The 13058-nt window shown below is 33.8% G+C and overlaps 1 protein-coding gene across 2 annotated transcripts in view; it reads left to right on the top strand.

Annotated features, from left to right (window-relative positions):
• Positions 1-11477, top strand: part of SLC13A1 (solute carrier family 13 member 1) — an 86020-nt gene extending 74543 nt beyond the window's left edge. For both annotated transcript variants that reach the window (XM_019030331.3, XM_004046131.4), the window contains 4 exons: positions 2013-2122; positions 5998-6159; positions 7627-7764; positions 9577-11477. In XM_019030331.3, coding sequence (XP_018885876.1) covers positions 2013-2122; positions 5998-6159; positions 7627-7764; positions 9577-9714 — 548 coding nt within the window. In that variant the 3' untranslated portion in view covers positions 9715-11477. The remainder of the gene's footprint in view (positions 1-2012; positions 2123-5997; positions 6160-7626; positions 7765-9576) is intronic.
• Positions 11478-13058: the final 1581 nt, after the last annotated feature.

The following is a 13058-nucleotide window of genomic DNA, read 5'->3' as shown; positions in this document are numbered from 1 at the left end:
TTGGAAGACACTGCTTCATTATGATGCCTTGGTAATAAATGCAGAGGATCTAAAAAGGTGATGAATTTCAAGAGAAAGAGTATTTGCATTCTCAAAGTAGTTCTGGAACAAAAGCTAAATCAACCTCACATAGCCATATCCTAGGATCACAGCTGAAATAAAAGGGCCAGATGTGGTGGCTCACACCTGCAATCACAGCACTTTGGGAGACTGAGGCAGGAGGATCACTTGAGGCCAGTAGTTTGAAACAAGCTTTGGCAGCATGGTGAGACCCCAGCTCTATCAAAAAATTTAAAAAATTAGCCAGGTGTGGTGGCCAATCTGGAGGCCAACACAGGAGGATCACTTGAGCCCAGGAGTTGGAGGCTGTAGTGAGCTATGATTGTGCCACTGCCCTGGGCAACAGAGGGAAACTCGGTCTCTAAAAATAATGATAGTAATAAAAATAAAGAAAAGGTATTCTGCAACAGCATTCATTGTATTTACAACACATGAACAAAGAAGTGTGCACATTTGCCTGAGCATACCATCCTGTCAACACACACACACACACACACAGACACACACACACTTTTTAAACACAAGATTCATCCATATCTTTGCTTTACAACACAGCATGTTTTGAGTAGTCAGATTCCTATCTTGTCAATGTGGGATAACTAATTTGTAATTGTCTGGAAATTAACTAGTAGACTTGTGGTTTTGTTTGTTTGTTCTTATGGGGATGGAACTGGGATTTATGTAGTTGTGTTGGCCCACTTGACTCTTGTCAGAATCTATAAATGACTAATGTATCAGATTTCCAGGACATATGTGACCAGCACAGCATAGAAACAAATGTATTTTGGTTTTCACTTGAGATTAGAATATCTTAATGTGTGTTAAGGAGGTGATGCAATATGGAGCATTGATTCCTATGGGACCCCAAGGACTCTGATCATTGCAGTCAAAGCCCTGAGGTCTGGCAGTGGCAAGTACTGAGGAATCCATGTTTGGCTTTAGCTTCCCTGGTTTCCACATCTGAATTCCCTCCCTTAGAAAGAGCCTTGCTCCTACCCACCTTTCTCTCTCCCCTCATTCTTCAAAACCTCTTCTCCCTGCTACAGTCATTCATACAAGGCTTAAAAATGACAAATAATATATAAATATGTTAAATTTTAAATAAGAAGTACATTTCAGAGATGTTTACATTTTAACAAGATATATGACCTTAAAGTAAGAAACCTGGTGACATAATTTCAGTTAGCAGTGAGGATGGGTTTGGTTTGGATTTGGGGGAAGATGATAGGAAGGAAGCTTATTAGTAAACTTAAAATCTTACCATGTAGAAGGCTGCCTGTTATACACATGTTAAATGGGCAGAATATGTCTCCAAATGAACTTCTTTATCAACAAAGCAATGGAGAGATCAGAAGCCAAATATAAAGAGAAATCTTTATGATAATCCTTTTATAAGCACTTTAAGGACCTCACAAATAATACTTTATTTAATCTGAATCTTGAATTATTTTTAAACTGAAATCTTGGTGAATCTATCATGATCCTCCTTATGACCTAAAAACTAATAAAATGTTCAAATATTAATGGATAATAATTAAAATGCTACAAGATGCTCTTGGAACCAATGGAATATTATGGACATTTTGCATAGCAAAGAATATTATAGTCTAATGCACTGTGCTATTCACAGTTGGCAAAGATGTTAGTGGAATATAAATGAATGAGTGAGTGAATGAATGAGTACCATTATAAGTGACAATGTTATAATTTATTGAAATATATTCTATAATATTACCCAAAGGATTTTTTTAAGTTATGGAGTTTTCTCTTTTTTATAGTAGAATGTTCCACCTAGTCCAGGTGGAAATTACTCAAACTCCAGATTAATTCCCCTCTTTAAAAACATATAGGAATATTACAAACTTCCTGTAAGAGGCTACTTAGGATGCTAAAGCAAATGTCATATTGTAATATTTTAAGCAATGTGTAACTATAGGATTTTTGTTTTGCAGTTGCTTTTGATTACTCTCCACTGATTACTTGGAAAGAATTCCAGTCATTCATGCCCTGGGATATAGCCATTCTTGTTGGTGGAGGGTTTGCCCTGGCAGATGGTTGTGAGGTAATACTCTGTGTGTAAGATATTTAACAATTAACTAGACTGTTCAAAAGAAGAGCACAGAGACATTCAATCTTTGGGCATATTCAATTTCACTCTGTCACTTTAATGTTGCAAATTTTGCTAGCTATGCAGTGAATATACCACACAAATGAGATGAGTTCAGAGTTCAAGAAATGTTACAGGCTGCAAGCATAAAACATAGTTTTTATGGTGCTCCAGAATGTCAAAAGAAATAGTACAAAAAAGATTAAAATGTTTAATTCATGAAATAGTATTAGAAGACTAGTAAGGAAAAATGTATATGAAAATATGTAAAGTGACTCCTAGTGAAATATACTTTTTGTTTGCTTATGCCTTTACCTTATTTCATTATGAATTTGAGTAGCTCTTGGACTTCAGTATATCATGATGCTATTGCTGATTTAAAAAAAAGAGAATGAGAAATAATATTAGCATTAAAGATAATTAGTAAATGTTTATTGAATAAAGTCTGGAGAAAAATTCACATAACCCTTTCTAACATTATATTATGTCTAATCTCAGGAAGAAATAAAAACACCATGAGATGTTGGTTGACTTTATTTGACCTGTTTGTCCAGTTGATATAAAGCAACAGTTTGGGGAGGCCCTCATCCCTTGTAATTGCCCTGGTCTTTGTAGAGTTGTTGGAAGAAAATTATCTTCTCCCAAAATTCCATGAAAATTAATTACTCCTAGATTAATTAAAAACCACTAATTCTGGTTTTCATAGACTTATTTGAAATATTCAAAGCTTATGGCTCTTCCATTTCCTTACTCAGTCATCAAATTGAACAGAATGGTGAGAGAGCTGTCATGTTCAGCCCTTTGGCTTCCAGGAGGTTAAATTTCTATACTTCTCAAGACAAATCACTGTCTCTTCTCTTCTTGATAACTTATTGGAAGATACTCCTTTGCATCTAACTTTACTGACAATTTTTCTGCACAGAATTATGTGTCTGGATTGGATCCTAGACACTCAAAGTGATTTTGAAAGCATCAGCCAGACCCTAGCATACAAAATCTGAGGAAACGAAAAGGTGTGGACTCAGCCTGATGCACAAGGTTCTCTCAGTAGAAGAATTTGGGAACCCAGAGAGGGAGGTCTAGTTTGCTATAAAAATCTCAATATACAGAGCCAAACGTCTACAGGATACCCAGAATAACTCTACCTCTAAGTGCCCAGATTGAAGCCATGAGCTTCAAGAGTATGGCTGTGGACAAATATGCCCCTAAAAACTGGACTGTAAAAAATTTGGAGGCAATTAATTTTCAACACTTTTCTTTCAAATTGTAGTCTGGCAAGTGTCCAGAACCAGATACTCTTTCTAGTTGGGAACAGAACAGTGAAACAGCAACTACTATGGAATTCACCTCATTGCAATTACTTTTCTCTTAAATGCCCCTGGGTTTTTGTTTTAACATGATTTCTCTCTCATGAGCAGATAGACAGTTTCAAATTCTTATCAGTGATTATCTCCTCTTCAATTTTCATACATTCTTAAAATTTTCTCTCCTAGGTTAAACATGCAGGATTTACTTTTTATTTCAGATATCCATTAAAATTGCAATAACAACAAAAACATGTCAATCCATAAAGACAAAGACTATATGACAGGGACAAGAAGAGGCAAGAAATGTTGATCACATTTAGAACATGGAAAGAGGATATTTGAGAGGAACTGACTTTGTACAAATAGAAAAATAGTAAAATATGAAACATAGGCTGGCAAAATGAAGAGCCAACAAGAAACATGCTGGTTATCCATAGCATACTGGCAGACCTCAGGAACTGGAGGCAGCAGATAACTCTGAAAGCCACAGTAAAAGCCAGAGCTGAATATGGAGGATGGTTTAAAAAGTGTGTAAAGATCTATGGGCTTCCCAGATGCTTTCCCCAGTCCTGCTGTTGTTCTCTGTCCTCCCTGATAGAAAATTGAGATTTACTTTGTAGCAAAATTGAGCCAATGAGACACTGGCTCACAAAGAGATAAGAACATTAGAACATCAATCCAAAATGTTCAACAGTCAACTAATAGGCATTTCAGAAAAAAAGAGAAAAAAATAGAAAAGAAGAACATTTCCACAAAATAACACAAGAAATTTCTTAGAGCTAGAGACTTTGAGATTCTGGACTGAGAGAGCTACTGAGTACCCAATACCACAGCACTTTATGTAGAATTTTGGAACTGTGGGGATGAAGATATGATTTCAGTGGCCTACAGGTAGGGGAAACAGTATGTAGTATAATCATTTCCACATCTAATTAGACATAGATAAAACCTATTCTTAAAGTATACCTATTCTAGGATTAATTTGTGTCAATGTGACTAAAATGGTGGATAATCTTTTTCTACCTAAAAGTCATAAGCAAAAACAAGCAGATAAACAAAAATACAAGCCAAAACCACACATGATATCTGGTACTCACATCTAGGAATTTCTGTGCCAGCTTTTGATCAGAGGGTATACTGCTTGTAATTAGAGTATTTCTCATGCCACTTCTAGTTGTCATAAAGATTCATACATGCAATAGCTCACTGAAATTTCACAAAAGGAGGATTTTCCCTTCCATGTGGGGGAGAAACACAGAACAACATCCTTGCTAATCTGAGTATAGCCAGTTTTTCTGCACTATGTATAATGAATCAAAGAGCAGAATATGATCAGGCTTCTAAAGAATCCAACTGGAAACCACAGGAAATGGAGTAATGGCTTAGAAGTGTGGAGTTATAATTATTTTGAACCTAGAATTCTACAAATGCAAAACAATAAGAACAGTGGGAACAGAAAAGAAAAAGGTTTTCAAGCATGCAAAGACTCTTATACCAATTCTCAGGAATTTATAGAAGGAAGTGCTCCCCCAATGCAAAAGAGTAGATTAAAAAATGATTCCCACAAAGTGGTGAGGAGAAGGAACGTCATAATATTATAGTAAAAAGGGGTCCCAGAACAACAGTTGAATAGATTTAAAGGGAAACTAAGCCAAATGGAGCAGGAGGAGGAAATATTCCAGAATAGATATTTCTGTGAGGGAACATGAAAAGACATCAATTACCTGATATGTTCATCTATTTGTGGGGAGTTTTTTAGTTTTAATTTCAGGTGAATTAGTGATAGGTACTTGGAAAGCTAAGCAAACAAAATAATGAGATAGTTATTCCTTGTGGGGAAGGGAGAGTAAACACACTGATAGTATGCTAAGTGGTGTAGCTATGAACAATATTTATTTAATCATAAGGGTAAACATTAAATATTGATTTAACCAAAAATGTTAATATATGAATGTGGGGGAATGAAGAAACAAAAAATATATGTTTGGTAGATGGTGTAAGAGAGCTGAATTATCATGTAACATATTAGAAAGTCAGTAAATAATGTCTAAATTTTAAAAGTAAGCAAAAATCATAATTAACATATTATTTTAAAAGGTAACTATGAATACCTAAATATAGCTAGCTATAAGTGGCTAATAAGGGTTGAAAGTTGTTGCCTCTGCAGAATATAACTTAGGAATAGAGAGAGGTGAATCAGAAGGGTCGCTCTTCTCTTAAAGCCCTCTATATGATCTATTAAAATATCCACATATATAAATTAGATAAAATTAAAATGTAATTGAAAAAAGTGGTAATACATTTCAAACTTTCTAAACCATGTTCCCAGTGTCAAAATAAGACTAAGCAATAGCTCCTTCCTACCAAAGCCACCCAGACCTACCAAACCACAGAAAAAAGAGAGATTAAAATTATATTTTAGAAAGTGAGTTTTCAAAGGAAATAATGTTTTTTATGGATTTTATTGTGTCTGATTACAAAGAATTATTCATGAGTAACAAATATTGCAAATTTGTTTTTTAGGAGTCTGGATTATCTAAGTGGATAGGAAATAAATTATCTCCTCTGGGTTCATTACCAGCATGGCTAATAATTCTGATATCTTCTTTGATGGTGACATCTTTAACTGAGGTAGCCAGCAATCCAGCTACCATTACACTCTTTCTCCCAATATTATCTCCATTGGTGAGTATCTCATTTATCCCCTTTTTACTCTTCATTAAGAGCAGTACTCTGCTTCGGAATGCTGGTTCTCATGTTGTGGTATGGAATCTTTTTTGGTCTAAATGGGCCTCCTGTAAGTAACTTACAGGGTGGTCTTTATTTGTATTAATGCTTTCAGGGGACCTTCAGTCTAGGTAACTGTTTTTAAGTTTTCATGTTCAAGCAGCATGATCTTAAGTGAACAACTTACTTTTTCTCAGTCCAGCTTTTTTCGTTATAAATAAGAGAGAGGGTCAGACTAGATCCATTTCAGATGTAAGACTTGGAATTCAGTGTTTGCTGGTAACTTTAGTATTTAGATCTCTACTGCTGACACTTTTGCCTCTCAAACATTGTTCCTAAATTTCTGAGAAGTGGTTCATATAAGTGATTTGCAAATGAATGACAAACTAGGCTCACACTTCAGGCTTCAGGCTTACATATCTTAGACACAGTTTTCTACTGCCCAGGGAAGAATTTTTAAAAAGTAGGTGGGTTTGCTAAAAAAGAGAGGGAAAGAATGTCTTTTCTTCTTTTCTCAATCTAGGTAGCAATTACAAGAAACAGCTTTAAGTAAAATGTTTTTCTTATTGGGATGGATTGGTTTGGTAAAAGGAAAACACTTTAAGAAGGATTGTCTTTCTGGAATTATGCTGCTACAAGCTCAAAGGGCATATGTTGGTGTTCGTAAGCTGCTGATTGAAAGTAGAAAAAATGTAGGCTGTGTATATTGGTACAATATCATTTTGTGTTGTTTTCTGCTTTTTTAAAATTTCTCAACATGGAACAGTTAGAAAATTATGTGTTGATTTAAAAATAGTAGTAACTCTTCTTATGTGATGAACCCTAAGCAAATCTTAAATTGCATATATCACAGAGGCAGTAAAGTTATTAGTGTAATGAGAAGTGCTGGAGCCACAGGGACTTGAAAACCTACCTGAGCTCTGTTGCTCACCAGCTGTATGCTCGCACAAGTTACTTTAGCCTCTCTGGGCCTCCGTTTCTTTATGTTATTTGAGGTTATAGTAGCCATCTCATAAGATCATTGTAAAAATTCAATATATATATAAATATGTGACATTTATTATATATTATAAACTATATTATGTGTAAATATATGAATATATACGTATATGTAAACATTTAGCACAACACCTAGCAATAGATAAGTAATAAATGGTTGCTGTTTTTATTTGGTTTCTGGAATAAATAATATTTTATTTTCTAAATGAACTGTAATGTTTAAGTGGGCATCTGTAACTGTATCAACAACAAGAGGATGAGATATTTTCTTAAAAATATTCAAGTTATAACTGTAATAATTTATATAATTTTATATCATTAGGTTCCAACATGCTTCTGGGAAGGCTTATTATAATACTTTTTTTTTTTATGTTTGGTGTCTACCCTCAAAATTTTACTTAGACTCCTTTTTATCTCTTACAACAGGCCGAAGCCATTCATGTGAACCCTCTTTATATCCTGATACCTTCTACTCTGTGTACTTCATTTGCATTCCTCCTACCAGTAGCAAATCCACCCAATGCTATTGTCTTTTCATATGGTCATCTGAAAGTCATTGACATGGTGAGTTAGCTGAAAAAAATACTATCAAATCCAATACACATCTTGGTGTGTGCCATGTCTTGAATTATCTTCCCTTTTATACACCAATCAACCACCAGGAAAAGCAGGGCCTGAATTCTGTTTATGAATGCAGTGTGCATGACTAATCACAAAATTGTTTTTAAGAGTGATTATCAGAAGTGAACATGCCATTAAAACTTACGGTCACAAACAGAGAGATGTTGAATGCATCATTAATGCTTTGGAAGAAGGAAAAGAGCACTGAACATGCTCCACACGACAGCATAAACTTACAAGTCAACACTAGGATCCAAACTGATCCAGGCAAAAGGAAAAAATAGGGTTAAAGAAATCAGCAATCAAAACAACACTGTGATTTTCTATCACAAACATTTATGCACCAACGTTTCCTCTGAATGAGACATTGAGTCAGTGCCTGACTGATGAAAAAGTATCTTTCTTGTTGTGATTTCAATACCAGGACCTAACGTGAAAACACAAGCAAACAATAAGTAAGAATTTCACTAATAAAGCATGCACATTTTTGCCAAATACAAAAGTACTGGCAGAATATTCAGTACTTTATAAGAACTGGCTTGAGAATATTCTAGTAGTTTCCAAATCTTCATCACCAATTTCCAAACCAACCCAAACGATAATATAGCCAAAGTAAATTCAGTGAGCTTCCTATGCAAATACAGTTCCAAGATAAGTCCCAGCTCCCTTTCTTTCACACAGACTGCTGTTCCTAAGCTCCTGCAACATAAACATTCTAGAACTGCCTCTACACAAAAATAATATGCATTTGGTAAGGAAAATGTGCATAATACAATATAAGTAATGCCTGATGTATGTGTATTTAAAAGGATAAAAACAGGATTCTGGGATAAATAAGTGGCTGGCTTGCATGGACAGGAAAGAGGGCATCTGTTATCACCCTTGCTAGGTATTCCTCTTTTGCTTCAGGGCTCCATGTTTTAATGCAGAGAATGCAGGAGTAAGCAAACTTTCTCTGTGAAAAGGCAAATGATATTTGAGGCCCTGTGGGGCCATATGTTCTCTGTCACAACTTCTCAACTCTGCCATTGTATCATGAAAGCAAAGAAAATATGTAAACAAATAAGCATAGTTGTGGTCCAATAAAACTTTATTTACCAAAACAAATCAAGGGCAGTAGTTTGCCAATTTTTATTTTAATAGATACAAAGCAACTCTGAGATTGTTTAATGGACTGTAGAATAATGATATAAGAGCTAAAACCATGAGAATGCTAAGAAAGATAATAGACATGGCATAAAATCTCAATAAGAAAATATCGAAGGTTAAATTAACAATTATGTTGAGTGAATATAAAAGATACAGTTGCCATATGGCGTCCTGAATTTTATTCATTGAAATATAAAACCACAAAACTGAAATTCTGCTTTAACATGAAATGGCAGATTTCTAAGGGATTTTCCTCTAATCAGAATTACTTAGGTATATTCCTAAGAGGAACTTCTCTGAGAATCTCCAACTCAACGATGTTTAGTTGGAGACAGATTTTTCTCTTGCTACGAATGGAGAACCCCTGGATTTAAGAAATGACGAGTTAATGGGTGCAGCACACCAACATGACACATGTATACATATGTAACAAACCTGCACGTTGTGCACATGTACCCTAGAACTTAAAGTATAATTTAAAAAATGACAATTTATACTAATCATTTAGGATGCATGTAAATTTGGCATATACATCCTACAATAGGATTCTAATCTCCTGTAGGCTTTCTTCTGGGACACTGACATTTATGCTCTTTCCTGTTCAAGGTTAAAGCTGGACTTGGTGTCAACATTGTTGGTGTTGCTGTGGTTATGCTTGGCATATGTACCTGGATTGTACCCATGTTTGACCTCTACACTTACCCTTCGTGGGCTCCTGCTATGAGTAATGAGACCATGCCATAATAAGCACAAAATTTCTGACTATCTTGTGGTAATTTCTGGAAGGCATTAATGATTGACTGTAAAATGTGGCTCTAAATAACTAATGACACACATTTAAATCAGTTATGGTGTAGCTGCTGCAATTCCCGTGAATACCCGAAACCTGCTGTTATAACTCAGAGTCCATATTTGTTATTGCGGTGCAACTAAGGAGCATCTATGTGCCTTCATCAAGAAGCCCATGTTTGAGATTTTGCTCATGAACCATCTGCAACTTGCTTCATCATAAGAATAATTTATAACTTGACCTTCAAAGACATTAGAGCATTTGTTTCATCTTACAGTTGGAGTTCAATGTAACATTTTAAATGCAATTTATTATTTCAGAAATTTCCCATGAAACTAAAAATAGAAAATAAGATATACAAGTTAATTCGGTACTTGGATAAATCATTTCTGCATTGTTGTTCCAGAGAATTTGCTGAGAAATCAAAGCCATGGTCATCTGGTGATGAAGAGAAAAGTTTAATCTAAATGATATGTGCATTTCCTCATTTAAAAAATCCAATTGGATTATTCTTAATATATACATGTAATATGAAAATTGAGATTGAAGCACTAATTCCAAAATTATGGCTGAATATACTAAATAACAGAAAACTTACAGATAAGAATTTATTTCTACTGAACTCTATAGTTAGAGTAATATAATTCATATTTTTATGATATTGGCACACTGAGAAATTCATTTTGTAGAGCTATGGATAAGGCTTGCTATGATTTGCACTATTAGTACAGTATAGTTAGAAAGGAAAGCTGAACACTATAAAACTATTAACATATTTTCGTATATGAGTAACAACTTTGCTTAAGTGTTTATCTTAGTTCAGAAATACATAATGTCATATGTTAAAAAATAAAGAGATGTAGAAATCTAAATGAATTATCACTGTGTATACAGACAGAAAGATCACATAGCTCTCGTATGTAAACATTGCAATGAAAAAAGAAAAAAAGAATAAGAATGAAAACTGCTGATGTATTACAAAAGAGAAAAATAAATGATTTAAAATCAAATCAAAAAGAAAAAAACTAAACATTTAAACAAAAGTAGGATAAGAATAGTCTTCTAGAAGTGAGGATGCGAAAAAGAATGAGTTTCCAATTACCCTGATGTGACCATTACACATTGTAGACAGGTAGCAAAATATCACATACACCCCAAAAATATGTACAAATATTATATATCAATAAATAAATTTTTAAAGAGTAAGTGCTATTGGCATTCCAAAATTCAGCTAAAGGAAAAATGATCAAAAACAAAGTAAGGTGCACAGTTAGCAAAAGATGCAGATGTTATATCACAGCAATTCTCATGCTAAAAATACAACAAAAGACAAAGCAAAAAATAAACCTTTGCTATTTTTAATCTTCGTTGGCACTTTCTAGATGTTACTGACCTTGTCATTTTTTATTCAAATACGATTATTTACAAACTTATTCTTGAAACTAAATATAGTAAAGAGGGTTTTTAAAATAATATTTAACATACAAATTATTAATTGGCCATGTTCATTATTTATCTATGTTTATTAATGGGCCAATGCAAAAAATCATTTTTTCAAAGAAAAATTTATCCATGTAAAGCTTAAATTATAATATTGCTGCTTTGTATAACTCTTCTATGTTTATTCTATTCACTTGTTCCTTTCCCTATCATATTTTACACATGTATTTATAATCTGTAGTATTTATTACATTTCTGCTTTTTTCTAGTCATTCAATTTATCACTGCTGAATTGCATCAGATCATGGATGCATTTTTATTATGAAAAAATAAAATGACTTTTCAAATTATAATGAGTAAGTTTTGGTCTCAATAAAATAATGCAAACATTTCAGCTTGGATAATTTTAATGAATTACTTCCAATAGCTGCTAGCTGAGTATGTGAAAAATAATACTTAGTGAAAATTTGTTTAATTGAGTGATATAGTTCTCTTACCACAGCTTTATGTTTGATATATCAAAAATGACTTAAATGACCCATTTCACATTTGTCCCATTTACATTAAAGTTCTCCAGTTATTTTAGTTTGAGAGTTGCATACTGTCTTTGAAAGTTTCCAGAAAGCAATTCTAAACAGATGATCAAAAATCCTTTGTCCTCCCACTCTATGGTAGACAGTGTTTTTGTCATTATCCTGATCATTACTTAGACGTTAACTAGAAATCTTTCTCACTTTGAATTTCAGCATCTTACTTAGGATTGGATCTTGTCTAGATGATAGCAGCAATTCTACTAAGTGCCTACTTACTGTCTGTTCATGCAGGCACTTGGAAGGCTGCACTGGCATATGTATATCTTTCAGTCACCTCAACTGCTGCTGTACATGTCAGCATCTCTACAATTCAGACTTCTTTTCTCTCATATGTGTGCAGTATTTTCACCATGGTGTCCAAACTTTTCTTTTTTCAGCCTGGGAGGTACATAATTTTAGACAGTGGTACTAATGAGCATTATTAGCAAAAATTGACAAAAAGACATCATGGCACATTGATTGTATCTTGACATGTGTACCATGTATTATTATGTGTCAAAGAGTATTAGATATATTATTATATCTCTATCATGGCTAAATACAAGAGCCCCTGTGATGACATTTCTGTTCTAAAATTTTATTGGTTTAGTTAATAAATTTTATTTTTGCTTGAGTATGTAGATTTTACCAAATGAAATGTTTTTAAAAAATTTTAGTAGAGGAAGGATTGGATTAGGAATGCAAGAGTAAAACCGAACAAACTGTATCAGTTTATTATTTTAGCATAATCTAAAAAATGAAATAGTTAAAATTATTCTCTGGGGGCAGTATTAATCATGTTATTTCTAGATGAATCAAATTGTTCAGTAAAAACTTACTAGGTAAGTTTCGGGAATGCAAATATCAAAATCCCACGTCCCCAATATAGAGGCAAGACCATATTAATCTAGAAGTAAACAGTAAAAATCATATATAAGGGAGGCAGAAATTAAAAGGTTTTTCCAAATATGGGAATCTCTGTTTGTCTGGAAAGAAAAAACAGGGTTTTAAAAAAGAAATAAAGGAAATGTTCTTACTGATAGAATAGCGGTACAGATACAGCGTGGGATCTTTTTGAAGCTAAATAATAAGAAATATTGGATAACATAATTGTGTCTACAAGAAAAAATGAAAGTCCTCAGAAGACAAAGATGAAGCACAAGCAAGAATCCAGAGATTTAAACAAGAACTGAAGGTGGTAACTGCTGATCCCTAGAGATTTCTTAATGGGTTCATAGGAATAGGAGACAAAGCTAGGGTCTATCCAAGTTAAGGGCGGATGGAAA

This window comes from Gorilla gorilla, chromosome 6 (assembly GCF_029281585.2).
Source record: "Gorilla gorilla gorilla isolate KB3781 chromosome 6, NHGRI_mGorGor1-v2.1_pri, whole genome shotgun sequence".
Classification (NCBI taxonomy): Eukaryota; Metazoa; Chordata; class Mammalia; order Primates; family Hominidae; genus Gorilla; species Gorilla gorilla.
The sequence above is the reverse complement of the archived record's forward strand: the minus strand, read 5'-3'. Positions and strand labels throughout refer to the sequence as shown.